We start from the raw sequence: 27,849 nt of genomic DNA on the forward strand, positions 1-27,849 counted from the left end.
CTCTGCCTCTCTCTCTCTCTGTCTCTCTCATGAATAAATAAATAAAATCTTTTAAAAAAAGAATTTAAATATATAGACCATAAGGACACATACCGAAGTCATTTTACTTTTACAACTGAGGGAGGAAGACTCTGGAATGGATCTAGGGACAATTCTAAGAAATTTTAATTTCACCAATAATTGACTATTTTTAAAAATTCTGAAATACATAAGGCATAATGTGAAAAATCTGTTCATTCTGATCTTAGGTACATTAGTGTGTGTTATGTTAATCTCTGGTCATTTCTGTATTCTAACTTTAAAAACAAATTACGTATATTTTCTCCCCTATTCCTTCTTGTGCCCTCCCAACTCCAAAGCCATGAACATCATTTCCAGTTGAGGTAATGGAATCCATAGTGTATTGCATTTTGGAAAACAAAATCATAATGTTGATTTATCCAGGGCTAGTTGCTTAATGTTGACTACAGAAATGTATTTCCAAGTTAGAGTGATAAAAACAAATTAACAACCACTTTATTCAACTAGAACTTGAACTGAGCACGTGCAAAAAATGTCATTAGCAAATAGTAATTATCAGAGAAGATAACCTAAAAACAAAAACACTGGGGAGAATTTATCTCTGCTACAACCATAGCAGTTCCTTCTAGAATAATACAGTGGTAACTAAGGATGACACACTATAGACACTGTTAACAATTGGGATTATTTATGTTCATGTATTGTATACTTTATCAAAGTATGAGTTATCTTAGAAAAAGATTCATGCAGGCCCACTGCTTGACTCATAGTGTGGGTCTCTGTAAATGCTGGCTGAATTAATATACAAGTGAAGTGATGTTCCATAACATCTTTACTCTGACAAACCGAAAATATTCAACTCTTCAAGCAATAAGGTAGGCAATGAGGCTGAATATTAAAATTCTTATAACTAGACAGTTAACATTTTGGGGAAGTGTTAATAATATTTGCCCCATAGGATAAAAATTAAAACCTCCCTTTATCATAAAAACTCCTTTATTTTCAGGAGGACTACCTTTTGTGCCTTTTTCATATACTAATATAAGTCAATTTCCTAGTTTCTCTTGCCATTGAAGCAGATTTTTCCATCTAAATACTTAAGATGTTAAGTATTTTGTTTAGTAATTTAAATTTGATATATTTTGAGCAAAAGCAAGTTCATATAGAATTTTTCCCTACATTTAGGCTTCCCTATTGGAAAATCCTTGTTTAACCTTAGAAGGCGTATCTTATTTGTCCCAAAACTTTGTGGAAGATATCATGCCAAGAAGAGCTTGCCTGACTAAGCTCTTTTACAATCTACTTTGAAGGAAAGATGGAGGAAACGTGCAATGCTACATGGGTCATACACTTTGCATTCCTCATCTGGAGTATTTAAAATGAATTAATTCAAACATTTAGAAATGTACTAAAAACTAACCCTATTGCTTTTTCTAAACCAGAAATGACCAAACCGTATTCTTCTGCTGGGAGTGAGTGTTTCTCCTAAAGGACATGGATGCTCTACTTCCAGTCATCCTGCAATGGGAAAAGCAATGAACCTTGGAATGGGAATGGGAATAACCTCCCTGTCTCTCTGGAACTTGAAGTAGTACTTCTTAATTCTGGGGGGAACAACATCCCTCATGCAGGAATAGGCTGGAGTTAAAGAGAGATGACCAGAGGCTCTCTTAGAGAAGGATATGGCCTGTGAACTCTAGGAGCAGTAAGAGCTCATATCTGTCTTTACATTTCCATTTTCTGCACTGTTCCACACCTCTGCTTTCCTCAGGTATTCAGCAAATTATTCTGAAGACCCACAGTCTCGGCTTTCCTTCAGACTGAAAGAGAAGAGTGACAAAACTCCTGCATCCCAAGACAGACTTGTGGAATGTATAAATACTCTTCAGTATTTCCTAGAAATTACTTGACAAGAGAAACCAAGGAATGGAAAATCAGCAATTGATTGAATGACACTTGCTGTCAGGACTTGAAAATCAAAGTTAATTTATGTTTTAGTCCTGAGCAACTCAGGCATTCTTTCGGTTACAGTGCTTCCACAGTGTAAAAATTTAATATAATTTTTGGTTACCTCCTGTCTTGATGGTCTAAATAATCTACTCACACAAGAGAGAATTGAAACTTGAGTATTATGAACTATTAAGTAAAAAGTTAGTGCTACTATGATTAATTCCAGAAATGTGGTTATTAACAGTCAATTAGAAGAGAATCATCCAAATTACCTGCTACAACCAAACTACTCTATTAATACCATTCTACATTTGTTTCTATCAATAAAATAAAATTCAGAGTTATTCTCCATGCCGTGGATATTATGGTGATCATTTTTTTAAGCAAATAAATAAGGATCTTCACAAATTAAATTGGCTAGATAAAAAAATGATTTTTACCAGGAAAAAAAAGGTCCATCTAAGACAACAAAGAGAAGCTAAACTTACAGATCAAAATTTTAAGTGTATTGTAAAATTTAGTATGCTGCACATATTTTTTTCTACCTTAAGAGAAAGAATGACATGGGATAAATCACACACTAACAGCATGCATTTGGTATTTTATCCCACCAGGACGGATGAAAGGCAAGAAAAAGAAGAGTGGAAAACCCTACATGCTGACTATGTGCTCAGGCTAAAGAACTTTACAGACATGAACCCATTTAATCTTCAGAAAACCCCATAAACTAAGTACTATCCTTAAGCCCCACTTTACTACTAGGCACAGGGAGACCAAGAAACTAGCCAGGAGAATATTATATTGTTAGGGGTGCCTGGGTGACTCAGTCAGTTAAGCATCTGATTTTGGCTCAGGTCATGATATCAGGGTTCTGGGATCAAGCCCTATGTTGGGCTCTGTTCAACAGAGAGTCTCCTTCTCTCTCTCTCTCTCTCACTCTCCCTCTCTCTCTCTCTTGAATAAATAAATAGAATTTATTTTTTAAAAAATATATTGTTAGAAGTGAAAGTTATGGAGAACGACATATCAATACTTTAAAGATGGTAGTGCCTTTGAAAGTTACACACTATAGGAGTAAAGTTTTGCTCTCATTTCTCATGTTCATGTCTTGGTCTGCAAAAGAGCCACTTCTGCCTTTTCCAACATATGGGAAGAGTCTCTGCTCTTCCATCTACCCTTCTTACTCCTTTCCAAGAAAGGAAAAACTTACCTGATTGGTGAGATTGGGAAAAAAAAAAAAAAACTGGGGCAGGTGGAATTTAGCTTGTTGTGACTTTCTCCCTTTCTCTCTCTCTCTCTCTCTCTCTCTCTCTCTCTCTCTCTCTCTCCATGGATCTGCCTGCCCACAGCCTGGACACACTCGAATTGCTGGATAGGGATAAGTAAGTCAGGACCCAGATGTGTCTTTAGAGATAGATACAAAGTCCAAATCTCTTCAATTCCACTGTGAGGCTCAACAGAGGAAAGGTTAGATTTCTCAGGAGGTGGGCCTACTCTACAAACCCAAAGCTTCCCTCTCGTAAATTGCATATGTCAAGATTTAGTTTTAGGAGAAAGGTATGAAATCAAATTTTGACCATTCTCTAAGCCAGGAAGTATTTCATCAATCCAGTAAGAAAGCAGACATGTTTAATAGCTATCTATTGGATGACTTTGTCTATTTTCTCAATTGTTTTGAACTCAAGGTTAAGAAAGGAGATAACCAAAAGGAGGAGAAATGAAAGTTATAACAAAAACCATCTCCTAAGCCCACCACACACAAAGATCTCTAAGCAAGGGTATTTTCAAAATTTTTAAAATTTAAGGGCATAGAAAAATGCATGTAATCTAAATACCCAACATCAACATCTAGATAGATGATAACTGTAGCATAGACATGTGATGTCATTCGATGAAGCAATTTAAAATCATATTTAGGGGCAGCCCAAGTGGCTCAGTGGTTTATTTATTTATTTTTTAAACAATTTTTTTTAATTTTTTATGATAGTCACTCAGAGAGAGAGAGAGGCAGAGACACAGGCAGAGGGAGAAGCAGGCTCCATGCACCGGGAGCCTGACGTGGGATTCGATCCCGGGTCTCCAGGATCGCGCCCTGGGCCAAAGGCAGGCGCCAAACCACTGCGCCACCCAGGGATCCCGGCTCAGTGGTTTAGCACCTGCCTTTGGCTCAGGGCATGATCCTGGAGACCCGGGATCGAGTCCCACGTCGGGCTCCCTGCATGGAGCCTGCTTCTCCCTCTGCCTGTGTCTCTGCCTCTCTCTCTCTCTCTGCATCTCTCATGAATAAATAAATAAAATCTTTAAAAAATAATAAAAAATAAAAAAATAAAATCATATTTAGAAAGATCTTTTGTAAAATGACATACATATTAGTATTTTTAATACAGACAAGTAAAAAATAAAAATAAAAACCAAATGGCCCACAATTTGCCATGCAGCTATATCTGATATATATATATATATATATATATATATATATATATATATATATATATTCAATATGTACAAATCATTAGAAACAACATAGAAACACACAAAGCTAAAGAGAGGAAGCCTCCTTTTTGACTGCCTCAAAAATCTCTCCCCAACTAACCACTATTAATAGCTTCTTATAATCTTTTCTGGAAAAAAAGTATTTTCCAAACATTTCAACATGAGTATCTATTTCTATATTTAGAGTAATTATTTAAGATCACAGGAAAAGAAACAAAGCATATACCTCTTGTGTGGTAACTTTTGCTTTAAAAATTCACACACAAAAAATGAAAGGGATTTTTTTTTTGGAAGGGATTATATTAGGGTTGTAGTCTCTATCCTCATAGAGATCCTACATTTTTAAAGTTTACTGCTATGAGCAGAAAACTGTATAATCTGAAATATGTATCACTAGCTTTTATTATAAGAGGAACACATTTTCAAAATTAAAATAATATAGAAATATGTAATACATAAAGCAAGTGTCTGTCATCAAACTCCCTAAAAGTAACTGACATTAACAATTTTAAACGCACTTAATCAAGGATACACATACATAGTCACATAAATGGACACATACATAGTCACATAAGAGAGAAAATAAATAAATGTACATAGACACGTGAATCTTCACCTAGATCAGCCTTAGTTTCCTAATTTGTACTATATAAAGAGGAATCCTGCCTAACACACAGGGATGTTTGGCAGCCAAAAGGCCAAAAGTTATTATTGATATCCTCCATTTTCTTACGATGGCAGTTTTAGAAAATGCAGTACAAACTTTTCTCTTTGTTTCTCACCATCTGCAGGTCATCCCCATCCTGTCTGTGAATATAGGACTGTCACCAGACTGTCACAGAACACTGCTGCCTGGAATTCATGATCTCAATCTTCTGACTTCAGCCTTTGGGTAACTGGAACCATTGACACATGAACTATCTCATCAATGAGTTACATACAGTTACCGTGGGTTGTGGGTAAGGAGTTCATCACTATCATTTTGAGAATGACTTCATAAAGATTTGAACTATGCTATCTACTCACAAGTTCCTTAGTGCCAAGGTCAGACACTGAGCCAACATGGCGATTCACTGATTCTCAATTCCTCCAAGTCAAGCAAATAATTAGTGCTTTAGAGAACCAACCAGCTAGCAACAACACCCCTCCCCTCAAAAAAGAGATTCATTTTGTGCCACTAAGTTTTATTTAAAGACCATGCAATCGAATCCCAGCTGGCTTCATTGAAGCAGCAACGCAAGCAATCAGTGACACCAACTGCAATGCTATCGTTTCTATAAACAGTAATGAGTGGAGGGGGTAGGACAGTACTAGAAACTTATGTATCAACAAGAAAGATCATTTCAGCAAGAGAGATTGTCTTGGCAGATTCACAGTTTCTTTCTGATTGGCACCCTAGGAAATGCAAAGGCCCCACAACATTTAATGGTTTAGAAGAAATATTCGGACATGGCATTTCTAACATTGTGCAATGAGAATACATGACCTAAAGACAGCAATTTCATACACTAAGTAGTACAAAGGAAAGCTTCAGCATTCTAAGATATTCCATGGAAATTGAAAAAATAGATCTATAAGTACTCCCTGGATGTCCTTTCTACCTCTGATACCAGAGAATAGAACTTGCCTTCTCATTGTACCAGGCTGTGAATAAATGGATTCATGGTGAAGTAAGAGCAGAGAAGACATATAATATAGGTAACTCGGCAGGATATCTGAATATGAGCGAGGCTACAGAGGTTTGAATTGAGTTGTAGGGTAATTACTTGGAAAAAAATGCTTTTATTATACCTGTATTTTATTTTTATGTAAACACATTTTTCTGGCAAAATATCCAGAGACACTATTCCTTTCCATTAGAGGCCCCACCTGCCCCATGCCAGTACCAACTTTTGCACTTCTAAATGCTCTGCAAGTTCAGAGAGATTAACATGAGCAGAATTAATTATTCCTTACTTACAGTGATTTTATCAGAGAACATTAACTCAAATATAAGGCTGTTAAACAGAAACAAACTGAGGCTCTCTGATACCCCACTTTGGGGACGTATGATATCCTGCCTACTAGCATACTTCTTGCTTGTGTGTATATTTATATATTTCTCCCTATAGGATCTTCAGTGCCTAACACAGAAACTTGCATGTAATCAGACCTCAAGGGATATTTACTAAGTTGAAGAAGGGTAAACCCTGAAGTCAGAGACATGTTTATCCTCAGGTGAAGGAAAGGAGAAGGAACAACTGTAACGAGCTCGTTGGCATAACTTAAGTATCCTGGACTTCGGAAAAAGTCTGGCTTCCTTCCCACCTCTCTTTTGCTGTACTTAACCTGGAGACAGGCAAATGGATTGCTGGTCCCTGCCCCAGATAAGAGCATTCAGACCAATCCCTTAACCATATAGTACTGCCCTGGTTTTTTTCCACATGCACACAGCTCTCAGTTTTCTTCTGTGAGAAGAAAAACTATTTTATTTGCATTTCTCCTCTTCTGGCAAAACAGCAGTAGAAATGTGAGCTGCAACGCTGTTTCTATTTTCCAGGTATCGTAGCTAGGTCTCCCTTTTCAGGATATGCTTGAGGGCATCAGGGTATACAGAAAGGAACACTAGAATTCTTAGGAGTCTTGAAATTAAATTACAGCTTTGAAAGAATATTCTCAAACATCAGTGGAACTTCATTACTTCATTCTTATTTGGTGGTGAAGGGGGAGATAAGTATCATCTAAGAAACAAGGTACCTGCTAGGCTCCAGACACATGCTAATTTACAAGAATGGCAAAGCCACATATGTTTGGATGCTAACTTAATTGCTCAGAGATTTTGAAAGAAAATCAATACATCTATTGGCTACATCCTACAGATGAGATGTTAGAGAAACTGGAGGATTGGACTGGAAATAATCTTAAAACAGAGCCCAATAATCTACCATCAATTGTATTACTTTAAACTGTCCTGCCTAATCAGGATAGGCCAGATAACAGTCTTAAAATTTTAAACTACAAAAAGACAACCTCTCATTTGTGCTAAATGTTCACCATGAGTCACACAGTGGGCTCTATTTGTTACAGACATTCAGGGACAGAGCAACCACTACCTTGAACATCATCAAAAGGTCAGAGCCTGAGGTGAGTTGTGCTCTGGCTGTTAGAGCTTCCACCTGGAAGTGGGGTGTGTCATTTCCGCCCACATTTCATTTGCTCATGCAAGTCACACGGCCACATCGAACTTCAAGGGAATGAGGTGATGCCATCCTGCAATGTGCCCAAGAGGACAACACAACATATTGGGTGAAAAGCGGTAATGCCTAACACATTTGCACATAGTAGGTGCTTAGCAAATTGCTTTTTAAAAGTACCATAAGTAAAAAATGAACTAAAAACAAGCATTAAATTTCTTGAATTTTCTGACATTAATACTGAAAATCTCAGGTTAAAAAAACAAAAATCCCTTTGAAAATGAAAGCCATAAGAAAGTGATGGACAGGGCATCTGGGTGGTTCAGTCAGTTAAGCATCTGTCTTCAGCTCAGCTCATGATCTCAGGATCCTGGGGTCCAGTCCCGCATCAGACTCCCTGTGTAGCCCCTCCCCCTGCTTTTGCTCATTCTCTCTCCCTCTCTCTTTCTTTTGCAAAAATAAGTAAAATCTTAAAAAAAAAGAAAGAAAGAAAGAAAAGAAAAAGAAAGGAATGGACATTTTGTGCATTGCATAATTCTTATTCATTGAAGCCAACGGAGCAACACTGAAATAATGAGGAATTTTAAGATTATGATGTAAAAACCAGCTCAAAGAATGATTCTACAACAAAGAAAATTGCCATGGATAAATGATCAATTAATCTTTAGTGATGTTTTTCAAAATTAGATAAATGAAGGCAGTTACACACTGAAATCACCCATGTTTCAAAATTAAAATGATGTGAACAACTGAGTATCTGGCCTCAAAAGGTAGATTTTGTCATTTGCTTTTGATGAGGTGGATTTCTGAAGATCGATTTTGAATTTAAAATATCTTCATACATTATTTTCATTTGTCCTAATTTTGGATGTTACTCACATCCTTAAAGAAAAAGAAAGGAAAATAAAGGACTCTACACTGAGAACTAAGGCAGACAAGAGTTGAAAAGAACTGTGTAATGCTATCTTTCTAAAGGATCCTTTCCTGGGAAATGGGCTCAAAGCAATAACCACTTTGCAACCAAATTCTTTCTTGAATCACTTAACTATCTTGTAAAGTAGTTAAAGCCTAAATCTCTTAGGTGCACACTAACTGATGCAAACTGACTGTAAGTTGGCAGTTTTAATTTAGATGGTAGTGTTGTACTTGAAATTAAGGGTATAACTGGGTTTTAATAATATGTGCTCATTGGGATCAATAAATTATTTTGACCTGGACTGTTTCAATCCTGTATCAAGGCTACTTGATGTAATTATACAGCTCAATCTCTAGACATTTGATAATCCTCCATGCTACCAGGCTGAGCAACCCCTAATTGACTGAATATCCAGGGAGTTATGACTGTATACAGAATGGGGAGAGCCCAATGGTTGGTTTTCTGGAATAGCTTAGGGTGATAAGACAACCACAGTGCTTCCTCTCTCTCCTTGTACATGTATGCACATACACAGGCACAGACACTTATGTTACTACTATTATTGGGATCCACTGCCAAAAGTGCTACCATCCACTGTCAGGTTAATACCTAAGGCAGCTTTTTCTGGAGCCAGGTTGTTAGGACAGGAATCCTTCCTTTACAGGTCTTTCCCACCAAAGTGATGAGAAACCTGTAACCTTCACACCATTCTTTAAGAGAATGCTTCTGCTTTCCTCCCAACTAGATCTTGAGAAGAAAAGGAACAGATATTAAAGATATTGTTTTAATTTCTACTCTTCTGCAAGCTTATGTTTCTTTGTAAAAGTCCCAAATCTAGAAAAAATAAATGAATTCACTTCACTCTCCCTTTGAACTAATAACAGCACTTTCCAGGTTAATAGAAGGGCTATATACTCAGAATTGTTTAGAATTTTAAACTTCTTAACTTTCTTTCAATAGATAGGCTCCACATGCATAAAAAAAAATCATTCATTTTGAGAAACGGAAAAAAAAAAGGATCATAAGATACTTGGAAGCAGCCATAAACAACCCACTTAACCTTGTCTAAAATTTTTTTTTAAGATTTATTTATTTGAGAGAGAGAGAGAGCACACGTGCAAACAGGGGGAGGGACAGAGAGAGAGGGCAAGAGAGACTCTCAAGCAAGCTCTGCACTGAGCAGGGAGCTGATGTGGAGCTTGATCCCAGTACTCTGAGATCATGAGCTGAGCTGAAATCAAGAGTCAGGGGGGCCGCTTTAACCAAGTGAGCCACCCAAGTGCCTCTAAGATTGTTTCGACAGCTCATGCTATCTCCAGCCGCCTGAAGTAAAAGGGATTTATAAACTAATATAATAGATAAATTAGTTAAGATATTAATATTTGATATTATGGAGGAACGATAGGAACAATAAAATGTTTTAATTACCCTAAGAAGCTCAAAAGTTAATAATGATTATTTTGAATTTATTTAACAAAACCTAAATAGAATATTGAAATGTTTACCAATTGCAAAAATTCATCAATCCATTAGAAGAATCTCTTAACTTCTCAAAACAAATTATGTCACTTCTCCCCTGTCCCTCAACTATAAAATAATGGGGAAGAAGTAGCTGGCTTAAAAGTCTTCATTGAGACACAGTTCAATATATTATTATATTTCTCTTTAGGTTAAGTTGAAAAAAATTAAAATTGGCCATTCCAGCTTTATTCCTATAAATTTGCTCCATGACAATGTATCTGATGTCTTTACCTCAATTTGTATTCATACAGGGGAATAACAAGATTTCACGCAGAACTGCTGTGATGTCATGCTAATGGTACAAGTCACACGAATGAAATCATGTTAAATGGAACACAATAATATCTGAAACATACTAAGCACATTATATATGGTAGACTCAAAGTTCTTAGAATCATGTTGGCATATGGTTAGAGTTCAACATTTCTTTGGCTATCGTCAATTCATTTAATCTTCACCACAAACCTCTGAGGTAAGTATTATTACCATAGTAATTAATACGTATGAATAAATTGAGGAACAGCAAGGTCATATGTGTTATCCAAGATCATAAGCTAAGAAAGGCCACAGTCAAACAAAAGCAATATAGTTCCCAGAAATAATCTTTTAGCAACCCTGTATATTATCTCTGGCTGTGGAAAGGGTATGAAGGAAACTTCACCTTTACTCCTTGTGACCATACCATTTAACAAGAATTCCCCTAGAGTGATCATCTTCCAAAATAACCAACCACTCCTCTAAGTAAAACAGTATATATGAAGTACGACCCTTTTCAAGGTATTGCATGTTAAATATAGGATTAAATAAGATATAAGAACTAGGATAGAGCTATTATTTCCACTTTTTTCCAGATAAAAATACTGAATTTAAAAGATTCTTAGTAATTTTATTGAGACTGCTTTATAATTGGGTCTTCTGACTGTGAGTCCCATGATTTTGCAACAACCTATGCTGCCCTTTCACATATCTTATCACTTCTATTTGGATTTGTTACTATATAAGAGACTGACTCTGCATGTAAATTAATGTGTTATCTATTTTTATACAAGGTGGAGTCCTGTCATTCTTACACACCATACATACGTAAACTTTTTTTCACATCTAGGAAACATATATCCAAGTTGCAATCATTCACGTTTTATTTAACATAAGCAAGGAAAACTGAAATAATATCAACATATATATCTACTGGCTTCCTGAGATATGTATTCTCAAAATACAAAACTTCAAGCATATTAATTTAGAATACAGCAGTTGGATATCTTAGCACTTATAAATATGGTGGCAAAAGAAAAAAAGACTGTGTAAATAACCTTAAGAAGTGAATAAAAGTAAAAATATAAGATCTCACTGCTGATTTTATTTCAAAGGGTATTCTCGTATTTCACATATAGTTAAATTATCTAATTAGTTCTTTTAAAATAATTTCACTTTTCATTTAAAGTGGTGAGTAATCAGAAAGTCAAAGTTTTATTTAAAAAAATGAATGAAATCTATATATATTCTAATCTTTCTAAATATAGTCTTCATAGCTCCAGAACAGGGTGAAAATAGGTATGTAACCAAATGAATCAGATCCCCCAGAATAGCATAGGAAGTTTTATATATGAAATCTATTACAATATTGTTAAAACGTTGACTATTAACGTTACGTGCAATTTATGCACACACACAAAAATTATTTCACAAAGACACACTTGCTCAGACATAATAGGGGCACCTTACCTCTCTCCTCACACCCCACCCCCAATTTGTGAAGAGAACACCAAAAGACACAAAAACTGGATTAGCACTTGCAAGGTTAATAGACATAATCACTTTAAAGAACACTTACACCTTAAAAAAGAGAGAGAGAGAGAAACGCACAACACAAAGTGTGGTGAAACAGCACCGCATATGTACCGCTTCATCAGAAAAGAATTCCACTTACTTGATTTTAGTCTCGTATTTTTTTTTTCATTTAAAAATTTTAATTTCGCAGGTCATTAAAAGGGTCTGATTCTCTTTCTTTCCCGCGCTGGGCCTTTCCTGAGGGACGCGGATGGTGGAACCCAGGGCTACTGGGGCCTCTCCTGTTTCAGCACCAAGGACAGAAACCGCTTGCTCTCCAGGGCCAAGCTACTCTCCGACGCGGGGCCCGAAGTCCACTTCTCCGACAAAGCAAGAAAAGTAAAGGATACCTGGCCCGTCGGCCACCTGTTTAAAAGTCCCCTCTCCTGTCGAACGCACCAGCAACTTCTCAAGAGGAGACACTAAGCAAGTGCCAGCCGCACGCCGCCCTCCCAAGTCCCCAGGAGGGAGCCGCGAGGCAGTGCGCAGGCAGATCACTTTGCAAGCACCCCTCGCAGAGCCCCGCGCGGCCAGCTCAGGCGCCCGGCGAGAGCTGGGGCGTTCCACAAAGCGCACAGGACTTCAGGGATCAGGGGAAAGCACCCCCAAAGACAGAACCGGCGGCGGGGCCATGCCCCCGCCCCAGTAGGGAAACGCCTTCCTTCTACCACTGCCAGCGCGGAATAAAAGGAGGGGGGGGGGGAGGCGCGGGGAGCCAGGGGGAGGAAGGGGTGGGGACGTGGGGGCATCTGCGGCGCTCTAGGGCTGGGAAAGAACATTTTCCTCACCACTTAGGCTGTTGCTGGACCTCAGGCTCCTTCCACAGAGACACTGCAGCATATGCACTCCTTTCTTCAAAGAAAGCTCAAGAATCTTCATGGAGAGGCGCGTGTGTGGGGTTCGTCAACTCCCCGCCCACCTCTGCTAATTGTCCAACCAAAAGGCGGCCTGGCTTCGGCTGCCGGGTCCCGAGTCCATGGTGCGCGCGTCCCAGGTGGACGGGGAGCCGGGGCGCGGGGCCGGGCCGGGCCGGGGGGAGGGAGGAAGGAGCAGGAGCAGGTGCTGGCGGCTGGGGGCAGCCCCGGGGGGAGCGGGCGGCGCGGCCACACCCCAGCAGGCTCGACCGTGACTCTTGGGGACTTCCCGAAGGAAGTGGCTGGGCTGCGGACGGAGGGAGAGTGGACCGGCCACGCGGGGACGTCGCCGTGGGTCGGTGCCTCTTTCCGGAGGGGCGAGGACGGGGTCCCGAGCCGGCCCGGGCCCTCCCGCCTCAGTGCCCGCGCCCGGGGCGCAGGGGGCGCGGGGGGCGCGGGGGCTCCTCGGGGCGCGGCCGAGCTAGCCCGGAAGGCTGCGCTCCCGCGGGCTGCGCGCCTGCCGAGGGCGACTCCGGCGTGGGAATCCGGCGGAAGGGAAGCACCCGCAGGAAGGGCTGGACCCTGGAGGCTGCGGAGCGTCAGAAGCGACTCCGGGGAACCGAGGGGTGGGGGCTGGGGAGGCGCGGATGTGGAATAAAGAGCGCTCTTGGGTGCGCGCCAGGAGAGCGAAGGTGTGTCTGGGCGCAGCGCGGAGGTGGGAGCCTGGACACCTGGATTCCGTGAGCGGGGCTCTGTGACCTTGGGCAAGTCACATACCCCTCGGCGCGGAGCGGGGAAGAGATACAGAACTGGCAGCTGGTTCACCATTGTCTCCTTGGCTTCTAGTCTCCTCGAAAAGCTTGGCACAGGTGCACTGGGGAGGCGGGGGGGGGGGGGCGGGGGGCGAGGGGCTGAAGGGGGCGGTATAGAGAGGGAGGCCAAAGGGGCAGGAAGGCCACAGGTGGGGATGGAGAGGCAGATGAGGCGGGAAATCCGAAAACAAGAGCACTTCTCTTTGATGCGATACTCCAGTAGGTTGTTTCTGCCAACGGGCCCCAAAGATGACCCGTGAGTGAGCTTCCCTGTGGGTCTACCGGCCTCGATTTTTTTGTTGTTTTTTTTTTTCTTGTCAGCAACCTCTTTGGCTTTGTTTGTTTGTCTATTCGTTCTCAGAGGCCATCAATAGCCTTTTGGAAGCCTTAGATTTTGAAGCTTACAAAGAATGCTGACTATGGGAGCAGACTCCACCCTATCTGGAATCTCTGAGCAGGAAGAGACCTTAGAGGACAGCAATACAGCAAGTGGTTAAAAGCACAGATGCTGGAGACAAGCAGTCTATGCTCAAAATCCTACTCGCTGTGTGACCTTGAACAAATTACTTAACCTCTTTGTGCCTCAGTTTCCTCATCAGTAAGAGTTAATAGCATCTACCTTGTTGAAGATTTTTTTAAAACTTGGAATAAGGTAAGTGCTATTAATAGTGTTAGCAATTATTATTACTTAGCCCCCCCACCTGTAGGGTTTTGATAACTTTCGCTTTTCAACAAACACGGGAGTGCATACCAATGTGGGCATTTCTCCTGGAATGGTTCAGGTAATAGAGAACAACCAGCTCCCCAGATAGTTCATTGCACAAATCCTGCTAGAAGTTTTACCCCGACATTGAGCCAAAAACTTACTTCATTGTCTCAAGGCCACTAGCTAGTTACCTCTTCCCTGCAAAGGAGTGAAAATGGTTTTCATCACCTCTTTCTTCTTTCCCTTCTCTAGGCTAAACCTTCACAGTTCCTGTGATGTTCCCTGAAGGCCAAAGCTTCAGGTTAAAGTTACCTGGAGACATCTCATTCAGAAGTGTCTTCCTTTTTCTTCTCAAAGATGGTAGAAGAAATCCAGATAATCTGGAGGGCCTTTTGAGCCCACAGTCACTGCTGGCTCCACATTCTCTAAACTCCTTTCAGAACTGAGTTCCAGGCAAGGTCATTCACGGTGGTTCCAAGACTCTAGAAGACACATCCAAGCCTTCCTTCTAGTGACCTCTTAGCCCCATCGTTCAGTGGGATCCCAGGTCCTTGATGATCTTGCTGAAGCCACCACACTGTTATCACTGGGGAGGTTCTGAGGCCCCAGGCAACCTGGGCTGTGGCCTTGGTCTTTCCGGTTTCTTCGGGAATTAGTGAGAAACTTGGCTCATCTGGGGATTCAGCCCATAGAAATTCCCCATGGAGGGAGAGGCAATTAGCAAAAGGAAAACATCTAAAAATAGCCCTTCATGCTGCAAGCAGAGGCAGAGAGTTTTCCGGTAGAGCTCTCCTGCTCTGGAACCCAACGTCTAGAGCTGTTTCTTTACTTTGACAGAAATGCTATTCCTTGAAATGTAGCAAAGGAATAGGATGGGGCCTTGGTTCCCACAAGGAAGATGAGCCGAATGAGCAGCTTCATGTGTGATTGTAAAATGCACATGACCTCCGGAGCATCAATTTTCATATTCATAATGAGCCTCTCTACGTTCCTAGCAAGGCTGTTGCAAGGATTTAGTGAGATAAAACATGTGAAAGTGCTTTGCATAATCGATTATCTTTGCAAGACCAGATTCTATCACCAAATGCCCCAGGTTCTAGGGGCTAGTTAATGGCCTAACAGAGTGGCTGTTGTATTTGATTACGGGGAGGGTTTACATGTGAATCTTCCCTCTTCTCAGTAGAATTACAAACTGTTAGTAGGCAAGACAGGAAAACCAACAATGTCACAATTAATATTCAAACGGCCTGCTGTGGTCTTGTTTAAATGGCTGTCACAGTAATTATGGTCAAGTTTATTCATCACAAAGAAAATGGGTCATCATAGTACTTGAAAAAAAAAAACTGGAGATCACATTTATAGATTTCTTGTCATTACTGAACTCTCAGATGAGTTCAGAAGAAACCAATGAGAGCATCTGACATTTTAATACAAAATATTTTCCTATTATATATTGTGGAAATATAATATATATTATACTTCCTATTATATATTATATATATAATCTTTATATATATAATAAAGATTTTATTTATTTATTCATGAGAGAGAGAGAAAGAGAGAGAGCAGGCAGAGGGAGAAGCAGGCTACATGCAGGGAGCCTGAGTGGGACTTGATCCCAAGTCTATAGGATCACACACACCCTGGGCTGAAGGTGGCGCTAAACCGCTGAGCGACCCAGGCTGCCCATATTGTGGGTATTTGATCAAAGCAGGTATAAAAGGGAATGGATCACTGGAGTTTTATTATTGAGACTTAGTTTTAAAAAATAATGTTTCTTCCCCTTATCAGGATTTGATGTATTCTTGTTAAAGCAACTCCTAAGGACATCAAAATCCAATTAGGAACATAGATATAGTTTTCTTAAAATATCTTGGGCAGTACTTAAGGAGAACTCATTTCTACAAGTACCATAACATCCCCAAAAGGACAAAACAAAACAAAGAATAATAGCCAGGAGCACAATGGATGGTAGGAAAGTAGTGCATTTTAGCTTAAGCAAAACTTCAAATTTTCTGCTATGTATTGTATTATTACACACCCAAGATCAAATTTTTACTTGCAATTATATTTTTTATTTTAAATTCAAAATATATTATTACATAATTACCAAATTTTAAATCATATTATCTGCTTCTAATTAAGATTTTTAAAGTTAAGCATTCTCTCTATTTTCTTATTGACTTTGGGCCAACTCTGGCAAGTGACTCACCAGTGTGGTTTCCAAAGGAAACAATTTATCACTTTCTGAGAAGGATTGGAAAATCTGATACATAATGATAGGTGAACTTCTTTAAATTCTTAGTATCTATTTTTTTTCCTTTTTATAGTTTATAGTTAAGATTTTATTTATTTATTTATTTATTTATTTATTTATTTATTTATTTATTTATGAGAGACACAGAGAGGGACGCCTAGGTGGCTCAGCAGTTGAGTGTCTTGCCTTCAGCTCAGGGCATGATCCCAGGGTCCTGGGATCCAGTCCCACATTGGGCTTCCTGCATGGAGCCTGCTCTCCCTCTGCCTATGTGTCTGCCTCTCTCTGTGTCTCTCATGAATAAATAAATAAAATCTTTTAAAAAAAAAGAGAGAGAGAGAGAGAGAGGCAGAGACATAGGCAGAAGGAGAAACAGGCTCCCCATAGGGAGTCTGGCGTGGGACTCAATCCCAGGACCCGGGGATCACGCCCTGAGCGGAAGGCAGATACTCAACTACTGAGCCACCCAGGTGACTCTATAGTTATTTACTCACAGTTTGTAGAAGTTCATAATTATGTGAGGTAGTTCTGAGATTTTTAAGTGGTGATTTATCTGAGATATTTTCTGTTCATATTAAATAGGAATCTATGGACTCTTGGCCATCAGCTGTGAATTTATCTGTATATTTATCTGCTTGGAAGTCTACATTGAATAAGTAATAACACATTCATAATTTTGCCAGGCCCCCAAAATTTTAATGAGTATACTAACGGCAAAATATCTATTGAATAGAAAGCAACTTTATTTTTATAGAGAAATCAACACAGAAAGTAAAAGACAAACACCAGAATAATTGGATACATAGTATCTTTGTTCTATGTTATGTACAGTCCTCTAACTGCCAGGGTAAAAACCAGGCCTGTATCTCCTGTCTTAGAAATATCTTCAAATCCAGTTTTTGTTTGTTTGCTTTTTTTTTTTTTTCAAATCCAGTTTTGATAGACAACTACCATAGACTAAATGTTTTCATCCCCACCCCTCAAATTCATATGTTGAAATCCTAACCCTCAAGGTATTTGGAAAATTGAGCCTGTGGGAGGCTTTACCCTCATGCATGGGATTAGTGCCCTTATAAAAAAAGAAGGCCTTGGACAGCTCCCTCTCCCCTTTCACCTTGTGAAGACACAGTGAGAAGACATTGAGAAGACAGCCGTTTGTGAGCTAGGATGTAGGTACTCACCAGACACCAGATATCCTGGTGACCTTGATCTTGGACTTCCTAGACTCCAGAACTGTGAGAAATAAATGTTTGTCACATAAGCCATCTAGTATGTGGTATTTCCTTGTTAGAGCCAACCTCATTAGATAATGTAGCAAAACCAGTAACCAGTCATTACCTAATTAATGACATATATCATCCAAATAACTTTTAACTATTTTTAAAAGATCACATACATGGGGTTTTTATTTGTATTATCTACTTCCTCTTGTTCTTTTTCTATTATTTATCTCCAAACTTTTATTTTAAAATAAATTTAGACTTCTAGGAAAGTTGCAAAATAGTAGAGTTCATGTATACTCTTCACTCAACTTCTTTTGATGTTAGTAACTCACATAGCCGGTGTATAGTTATCACAGCTAGTAAACTCACACTGATACTATGCTATTAAGTAAACTGCAAAATTTAGAATTTCACCAGGTTTGTTTGTTTTGGTTTGGTTTGGTTTTGCCTCATACCCTTTTTCTGTTCCAGGATCCAACTTGGATCCACTTTGCATTTAATGTGTCTTCTTAGTCTCTTTCCATTTATTACAGTCTCTCAGCTTCTTCTTGCCTTTCAGAACTTTGACACTTCCAATTAATATTAGTCAAATATTTTTTAATTTTTTAAGATTTTTTATTTATTTATTCATACACACACACACACACACACACACACACACACACACACACAGAGGCACAGACACAGGCAGAGGGAGAAGCAGGCTCCATGCAGAGAGCCTGACATGGGACTCGATCCAGGGTCTCCAGGATCACTCCCTAGGCTGCAGGCGGCGCTAAACCGCTGCGCCACCGGGGCTGCCCTAGTCAAATATTTTGTGGAATTTTGTTCAATTTGGTTTTGTCTGATGCTTCCTCATGATCCATATAAGGCTATTAATTTTGGCAAGAAAGTCACATTGTCCATGTTCTTTCCTCCTTAGTGTGTCATTACATGATGTCAACTAGTGATATAGTACCTATCACTTGGTTAAGGTAGTGTCTGCTAAGTTTCTATACTATAAAGTTATTTTTTATTTGTATTTGATTAATCTCTTTTTTGTGAGGGAGGGGCAAAAAGAGAGGGAGAGAGAGAATCATGAGCAGTTTCCGCACCCAGCACGAAGCCCAATGTGGAACTCAATCTCACAATCCTGAGATGATGACCTGAGCTGAAATCAAGAGTGGGACACTTAACTGACTGAGCCACACAACCGCCACTAGTTGATAAATCTCTTGAGAAAAACTTTGAGGCTACATTAGTATCTTTTTTCTCCTCAAACTTTTATCCACTGATTTTAGCATCATTTGGTAGATCTTGCTTCTAGCAATTATCATTATGCAGTTTTCCTAAAAGTGACTTTGTGTGTTCTTCATTCCTTCTAGAGTAATGGGAATTCTTCTGTAAGAGCTGTACCTTCTTCTCCATATATTTATTCCATTGTGGAATTCCAGTATGGCCTCAAGGATATTTATTCTATGGGTCATAATCCAATACTATCATTTTGTGGCTCCAATTGTTCGAGCTTTAGCCTTTGGGAGGTCCACCTGTTTGGTTCCTATGTCCTTTTATTGAGCAATTCCTTAATTTTCTGGTATCACAAGACATTTCAGGTTTATCTTTTATTTTTCCTGCCCCAGCTCTAGAATCAACTAATTTTCTAATGAGTCCTAGTTCTTTTTATTGGAGAATAGTATTTAGGAACCAAATCCTGGGTGGTAAGTGTGCTCATCGTTACTGGCATATCATCCCTCCTAGGCTCTTTTGGTGGAGAGAGCTAGGAAATATATGTATATACAAACCTACACGTATTCATACATCATATCTGTTGAAATATCTATCTCTATATATAAATGGAGATATCTACATGTATCTATATGTGGATATATTTATATGTAGATATATAATAGGTAGATATCTATAGATAGGTATAGAAATAGAGATAGGACAAAGACAGAGAGATAACAAACACTAATACCTATGATTCCAATCAAACACAAGTTTTGTTTTACTCTTTGCCATTTCCTTATTGTAATTTCTTTCTCTGACTATGAAAAACCTGAATTTTATTATTTATAATATATTCACTTGTTTATTCAATCCTAAAATACACTTAAAGTAGTTACAGAATTCCAAACCAATATTCCTGAGAAATGGATCATCATCAGAGTACAGTATTTATGAAGAGTTGTTTTTGTCTTTAACCTTACAGTATCCAATCAAATATTATTTCTGTACAAATCAAAACCACAATGACATATCTACCTTACACCTGTCAGAATGGCTAAAATTAACAACTAGGGAAACAACAGATGTTGGGAAGGATGCAGAGAAAGGGGAACTCTTCTTATACTGTTACTGGAAATGCAAACTGGTACAGCCACTCTGGAAAATAGTATGGAAGTTTTTCAAAAAGTTTTCAAAAAACTTTAACAAAAAGTTAAAAATAGAGCTACCCTACTACTCAGCAATTGCACCACTAGGTATTTATCTAAAGGATACAAACATGTATCCCCTTGAAGGGGCACATGCACTCTAGTGTTTATAGCAGCAATGTCCACAATAGCCAAACTATGGAAAGAGCCCAGATGTCCATTGACAGATGAATGGATAAAGAAAATATGGTGTATTAGTAATGGAATATTAGTAATGGAATATTACTAAGTCTTCAAAAAGAATGAAATCTTTTGTGATGATATGGATAGAACTAGACAGTATTATGCTAAGTGATATAAGTCAGACAGGGAAAGACAAATACCATACGATTTCACTCATATGTGAAATTTAAGAAACAAAACAGATGAACATAGGGGAAGGGAAGGAAAAATAAAATAAGATTGAAAACAGAGAGGAAAGCAAACCATAAAAGATTCTTAACTATAGGGAACAAACTGAGGGTTGCTGGAGGGGAGATGGGTGGGGGATGGGGTAACTGGGTGATGGGCATTAAGAAGGCCACTTGATGTAATGAGCACCAGGTGTTGTATGCAACTGATGAATCACTAAATTCTACCCCTGAAACTAATAATACAATATATGATAGTTAAATTTATTTTAAATAAATTTTTTTTAAATCCAACCCCATGACAAAAAATTGTGTTGTAATAACATCATTGGAGGGCAGATTGTGACTACACTTACTATGGTGTGTGTGTATATATATATATATATGTATATATATATACACACACACAATTATATATTTATTATATATATAATTGTATATATAAATGTGTGTATATAAATTGTATATATAAATGTATATAAATAGTTGTTTTATATATAATTGTTGAATCACTATGTTGTACACCTGAAAGTAATATAATATTGTGTGTCAACTATACTTCAACTTAAAAAAAAAAAAAAAACTTGATGAAAATGTGCCAGACTGCAAATAGGAGAGATCTCTGCACATTTAAAATAAATGTAATTTTTACTTTTGCTTTCTGATTGTATTTTTCCAGTTTTCTTCAAGGAGAATGTTTTTGTTTTCTAGAAGAAAAGTATTTTAGTTGGTTTACTTTGAAAAAAAATAAACAACTTTCATACATTAAAAAAATATATATTTCCTGAAGTGACATAGGTTAGTTGTTTTCTTCCCCATCCTTTTCAGTATGGATTAGTCATTCATTTATAATCCAGTTAGATTCATTTGTTATTGCCTTAATTCCATGCTGGCTGATTTTAATTATTTAATCAAAAATAATTAGCTTTAATTCTTTCTTTCTTTTTTGAGTATATAAAACATTGGTATGGTTTTAAGAGTCAAAACTTAAAAATTAAAAATTATCCTCCAATAAGTGTCACTCCCTGATCCCCCATCCCATCCTGTTCTCATTTCCCCTCTTTCCACTCCTTTCCCACCCATCCCTTTAGGTAACTGGTCCCTTTATTTTCTGTTTTATATTCTCTATGTTTTTGTACAACTGAGCAGATACTTTCATATTTAGTGAACCTTAGGTTATTTCCAATATTTTGCTATTACAAATAATACTGCAATAAATAACATGTGCATATTTTTATATTGTTGGAGAGTAGATTCTTATAACAATATGATTTTATTTAGTTTTAATTTAAATTCCAGTTATTTAGCATACAGTGTAATATTAGTTTCAGATGTACAATTTAGTGATTCAGCACTTCCATTCAATACTCAGTGCTCATCACAAGTGTCCTCCTTAATCCCCATCATCTATTTAACCCATCCTCCCACCCACCTCCCCTCTGGTAATCATCAGTTTGTCCTCTATAGTTAAGAGTTTGTTTCTTGGTTTTCCTCTCTTTTCTCCCCCCATGATCATTTGTTTGCAACAATATGATTCTTAGGAATGGGAATGCTCAGTCAAAAAGTAAGTATATAGGTAGTTTTGTTAGGTATTGCCAAGTTTCCCTTCAAAAGGCTTTCATGGATTTGGATTCCTACCAGCAATATATGAGAGTGCCTGTTTCCCCACATACTCAACAACAGAATGCATTGGCCTCTTTTATTTTTTTTTTTATTTTTGTCAGTTTGCTCACAATGTTGTTTCTAATTATAAGGATGTTTGAACCTTTTTTGTTTTTTCATGTGAGAGCTTATATTTTTGTGAGGAATTACCTGTTCCTATTGTTTTCCCATTTTTCTATTGGGGGAAAAAACTTATAAAAGACTTATAAAAAAACACTTATAAAAGACCAATATTTACCACCAGGGAGAGTATTAAAACTAAACTAATTACATTGAATTAAATTTTTTAAAAATGTTGAGGTGGGAGTTCAAAACAAGGCCATCGTCATTAGGAAAACAGTGTAAAGTTTCCAGATTACCTTTAACCCATTCACCCATCCATCACCTCCCCACAAAGATTTAGAAACTAAATTTAACTCCTTGCCTTAAAAATCTAGTAAAGGAATGGAGATATATATATACCATAACTATAACATAGCTTTGCAGTAGTGGTAGGACTGAAATTTCAGTAAAGTTACAAAGAAGGGATAGTTCATTCTGTCTTTTGAGGGTAAATAGTATGCAGTTAGAAAAAGCTTCATTTAGGTTTAAAAACTTGAGCTTAATCAAGGGCTATAACTTTCATTGAAATATACAATATTCAATGCTTAAGAAATGCTGCTACTTTACTTTCTACCCACACTGAATAGGTACTGCCTTCATTACAGAACAGACTGCTTGGAAAGGAACAGCACCCAGAATTCAGATTCTATTTACCTCCACCCCTGGCCTGTGTTCCATCGCATCACTCTCAGTTACAGGGCACTCACCATATACCTCTTGTCTTACCAGACCTAACAGGCAAGGAATAACACTAGGTATGCAGTACTTTTCTGATAAAGCCATCTGAGGTCAGGTTAATGATTAAGACTTCCAACCTTTTCTTCCAACCTTCCCATCCCCAGACCCCATCTTCAAATAAATAGTACTTCAAGATTTGCTGCTGCTATCAGATATTTTCCATTTCCTTCTAATAGCTCTTTAACAAGTTGTTTTGAATAAATGCAGAGTTTGTCATCTATAAGCAAACTTTAAAAATGAGCCATCTGAGTCACAGAGAAGAAAAATGTTTCTACCTTATCATAGCCAAGTATGAGTTGTTTACTGTGAGAATCCTTCAGTACAAGATGGTTAATACTGGGAAAATTTCAAGGAAGTGCCATTTGCTTATTAATAAAAACTCAATATCAAAACAGGGGACACAGTTCTTAATGGGTAGTCTCACTCCCATCACCTGAACATTTCTCTAATCCTAAAAATCCCACACATTCTTTCAGACCTACCACAAATGCCAGTGTTCTCTCAGGGAAATTTTTTCTGAAAACTATAGTTCTTCTACCATAAAATTTATTTATTCTGTCTCCACATATATATCTTCTCCAAGAGACTGAGCCCCTTTATCTATAAATTTAGGTATCTATAGCTTTCATTTTTAATATCTTCATTACTTAGAACATGTAATAAATTATTTACTACATATTGGTTGAATGAAATTAATAACAAATGTTAAATATTAAATATTAATTCCTACTAAATATTGATGAAGTGAAATTAAATGGAGATGGTTTTTGTGGATTTTCCATCTGGGAAAAATATACATTAAATTAAAAAACAATAACCCACAAAGAATTTAGAGTAAGGTTATGAACTATACAGGAGATGTAATTCAATTTTAAACATGTGAAAAGTCACATAATTCACTTATAATTAGACAACTACAAAATATATCAACAGTAAAGTATCATTTCTCAATTGTTCAAATTTCAAGGATGAAAATGTTTGCTAACCCAATGTTCTAGAGAGAATGTAAAGGACATGGAAATCTTACATTCTTGGTAAGAGTACACATAGATTGCCTTGATGGATGGCAATTTGTCTCTATCTTTTGAAATTTAAAAAAACCACTTCTCCCAAATGCCCTTTCTAGATATTAACTTCCAAATATAATTGCCCATTGTACAACCAGTGACAATCACACAAGGTACCAGTACAATATTGTTGATAATGCTATTTGATATTAATGATACTGATCCATCAATAGGGAGCTAGTTCAATTTTGGCACAACCCTAAAAAGCAATGTTTTGCAATTTAAAAAAATGTAGCGACTCCATATGTATTAAAATGGACAGATCTTTGAATGTTTTACTAAATTTAACAAGCATATAAAAGAGCATTAGCATAGTCTACAATTTGTATGGTAGAGAAAAAATGTGCATACATTTATGTTTATAAACTCATGGACCCTTTCTGAACAAGGACACAAGTGACTGGCATCAGGTATAGTCTTAGGGAGGAAGATTAAGACGCTGGAAACAGGGGAGAGAAGGAGATTGCAGTTTACTTCCTACTTCCAAACTTGGTCTTATGTGTATATATTACCTCTTCAAAATAAATATTTTTAAAAAGTTAAGTATACACATTTTGATTAAAAAATTATTTATTACTAACCCTGATTAAAATATAAAAATACAAACTGAGGGAGATACACTAAAACTAGAAATGTCATTTCCAAATTGCTAACAAGTCTAAATGCCCAGAGAGTCAGAAGACTTAAATCAGAATCATACCTTCTCAGTGCCTCTACCAATACGATGCTGGTACCAAAAAGAGCTTAGGTATCAATGAGCCTTATCCTCTAACAAAAACCATACAAGAGATTAAAAAAAAATAATAAGAAAAGCCAAAGTGCCATAAATCTGAGGTATTACTCTTATTCTTATTTTAAATTTATGTACCTATGTTTTAAAATGAGGTCTTAAAGTTAAGTGACATTGGGGAAAAAAGGTCATTGCAATATAACTAATATAAGCTGTATTTGATTTCTTCATGCCCTCATGAAATTTCAACAACCTTAAGTCTTCAGGATACCAGAACAATAATACAGATCCCCCATTAACTCCAGCAATATGCAACCAAACCCTTTTAATTTTCACATTAACTATCCTCTCCAATTAACAGTCTCATTACATTTTATGGTAGATATTAAGTTTACCTGCTACATGAGTTAAAAAATTCATTTCTGGGGCATCTGGGTGACTCAGTTAGTTAAGCATCTGCCTTCAGCTCAGGTCGTGATCCCCACGAGAGACAAGTATAGGAAGGAGCTCTGCTTTGGGCTCCTCCACTTAGCTGGGGGTCTGCTTCTTCTTCTCTTTCTGCCCCTGCCTGCTAATTTGTGAACACCCGCACTCTCTCTCTCTCTCAAATAAATAAATGAATCTTTGAAAACATTCATTTCTACTCAACATACATGTATTGAATGTATATTTCATATTGGAAAGATAACTAATGTCCTCTGTGACCACAGTAGTGGACATGGGGAAGAACAGATAGCTATACAGATAATGTTGATAACAATAGAGGCCTGTGGAAATGGCAAAGACGATGTAGTGACATTTCTCAAGAACAGAGTTCTTCTGAACCATAGCGAAGAAAAGGAAATTAATCTGTGGAGTGACTTCATTTAGGGTTTTAAGGAAATAAAATCTCAATGGAAGTGGTGATGGGTAATAGGTGATATCTAACCCCATCCAGGAACAGAAAAAGAGGACAAAAACAGGATAGTGGTTTTGCCTAAAGCCACATGACCCCCAGGGACAGAGCTGTGAGTCTAACTTAGGACTCTGCCTCCCAGTTCAATATTCTTTACAAAACACTATGCTATGGACTCTGGGTATGATAGTGTAAGAATCAAACGTTTTATAAAATACATAGAAATGATTTCAGGGCAATTTTCCCTTCTTTGAAAATCAAATTTTCTTTCTGCAGATTGTCTGCTTTTGAGAAGTCAAGGGCAGCCATTCATTTAAAGACCTGACAACAATAAAAATAAGGATTGCGTTGGTAGTAAATTGTGAGGTTTTTATTATTGTCAATCTCCACAATAGGGCATGAGAGAGAGTCTTAGCTCAAGGCTTAGGCTGACTCCCATAATAGCAAGTTTTCACTTGATACAAGTGGTCACAGGGATCCGTGGTCAAGTATAGGAAGGAGACAAAAGCTAACTGGAGCCATTGACTAGAGTCATAGTGAAGACTGGATTAACATGTGGTAACTCAGAGTGTATTTTAGCTCCTTTTAACGTCCCCTTATACACACAAATATATTCACAAATATACATATATGTGTCTTTGTGCCTAAGCACAAAACAATTTAAGGCCAAGAATGGCACTCCCATGTTCCAGGTAAGAGACTCATACAGAATTTTCCAAATCCCACATGACTGTGCATTATTTTTCTGTCCTTTCATTCTTCCTTTCCTTAAACTGGCAAACATCTTAAAGCAGAGTCTACATATACTATCTCCATTTTATCACCTTTTATCTCTCCATAAACCTGCTGAATGCTGCCTTTTGCCCATGTAACCCCACTTACGTTCTTCTAAAGTCACCATAAACTAGACTATCCCAGATTCAATGGACATATTTTGTCCTAACTATACCTAAAACTGTAATTATATGTGTGAAAATTATTGATCACTCTCTATTTCATGAAAATCTTCCTTCTCGTATTAAGAGACACCACTTTCCTCTTAGTTTTTCTTTTGTTTCTCTATTTAATTTCAGTTTTCTTCCTCTGCAACCTCCCAGTCTTACTGTTTCCTGGGCTACAGCTTCTAATCTTTCCCCTCCTTACGTTTTTTGGGCAAATCTTAGCAACTACATTTCTCGATGATTCCCGTGTGTATATGTGTGTTTTCTGACAAGATCCCTCCATAGTTTTCTTCCATATTTCCAAGCTTTCCTGGGAAGCTCCACTTAAATGTGTCACAAGTACTTCCAAAACAACAAATTCATGACTAGACATATTTCTTTATCCCCATCCTGCTCAGCTCCACATTTTTGTAAAAGACTACATCATTTATACAGCTTCCAAATTCAAACACCTGTGAGCCAGCCTACACTCCTCTTGCTAATCCCTCTCCAATCAGCCAGAGACTATTAGAGATATTGTTTCCTTAACAGCTTTCACATCTATCCCCTTTGTTCTTGCCTTCGTTTAGGCCCTCATCCCTTCCTGCCTGATTATTATAACACATTTATGAAAGACGGTCCAGCTATCTTCAATTCAGCCTCCACATTGCCAAAATAATCACACAAAACTCAAATCCCTGAAGGATTTTGCTTTCCAGAAACTCTTCATAACATTCAAGATAAAGTCAATAATTTAAGCTCAGTTCCAAGATGCCTGACAATTTGTCTCATCTTCCATCTCTCTCTCTACATGAACTTAACCCCATTCACATCCACGAAGCATGCTGTTTCGCATGTGTACATCTTTGCACATGCCATTCCACTTCCCTGAATATCCAGACTTCTTTCTTCTCCCAGTGAATACAAATCTATCCTTTAAATATCAGGTCCAATGTCATCTCCACCAAGAACCTTTCCCTTACTAGGTTAGATACTCCTCTTTGAGGCTTATCTACGTATATTTCTTAGCATGGAACATTCCTATACTTACCTCTGATTTGAATTATGTAAAACCTTTATGTCTGACATAGTTACAAGGGAACCAAAGTACCATTGAAAATTCAACCAAATAGTCGCATAAATAGCTACACTGTGATAGGTGCAAAAAAGGAGATAATGCTAAGTAAGGAACAGGCAGGGATAGGTAGGGAGAGA

General features: G+C 37.9%; 1 protein-coding gene across 2 annotated transcripts in view; it reads right to left on the reverse strand.

Annotated features, from left to right (window-relative positions):
* FGF12 (fibroblast growth factor 12) overlaps positions 1-27,849 on the reverse strand; it is a 550,076-nt gene that overhangs the window by 345,232 nt on the left and 176,995 nt on the right. Inside the window, exon 1 of one of the 2 annotated variants that reach the window (XM_077880097.1) lies at positions 12,693-12,846. The exons of the other annotated variant lie outside the window; for it this stretch is intronic. Coding sequence (XP_077736223.1) covers positions 12,693-12,783 — 91 coding nt within the window. The 5' untranslated portion in view covers positions 12,784-12,846. Of the gene's footprint in view, positions 1-12,692; positions 12,847-27,849 lie in introns of those variants that run through there. 2 annotated transcript variants of the gene reach the window in all.

The sequence above is a fragment of the Canis aureus genome, chromosome 31 (assembly GCF_053574225.1).
Source record: "Canis aureus isolate CA01 chromosome 31, VMU_Caureus_v.1.0, whole genome shotgun sequence".
NCBI classification, from domain to species: Eukaryota; Metazoa; Chordata; class Mammalia; order Carnivora; family Canidae; genus Canis; species Canis aureus.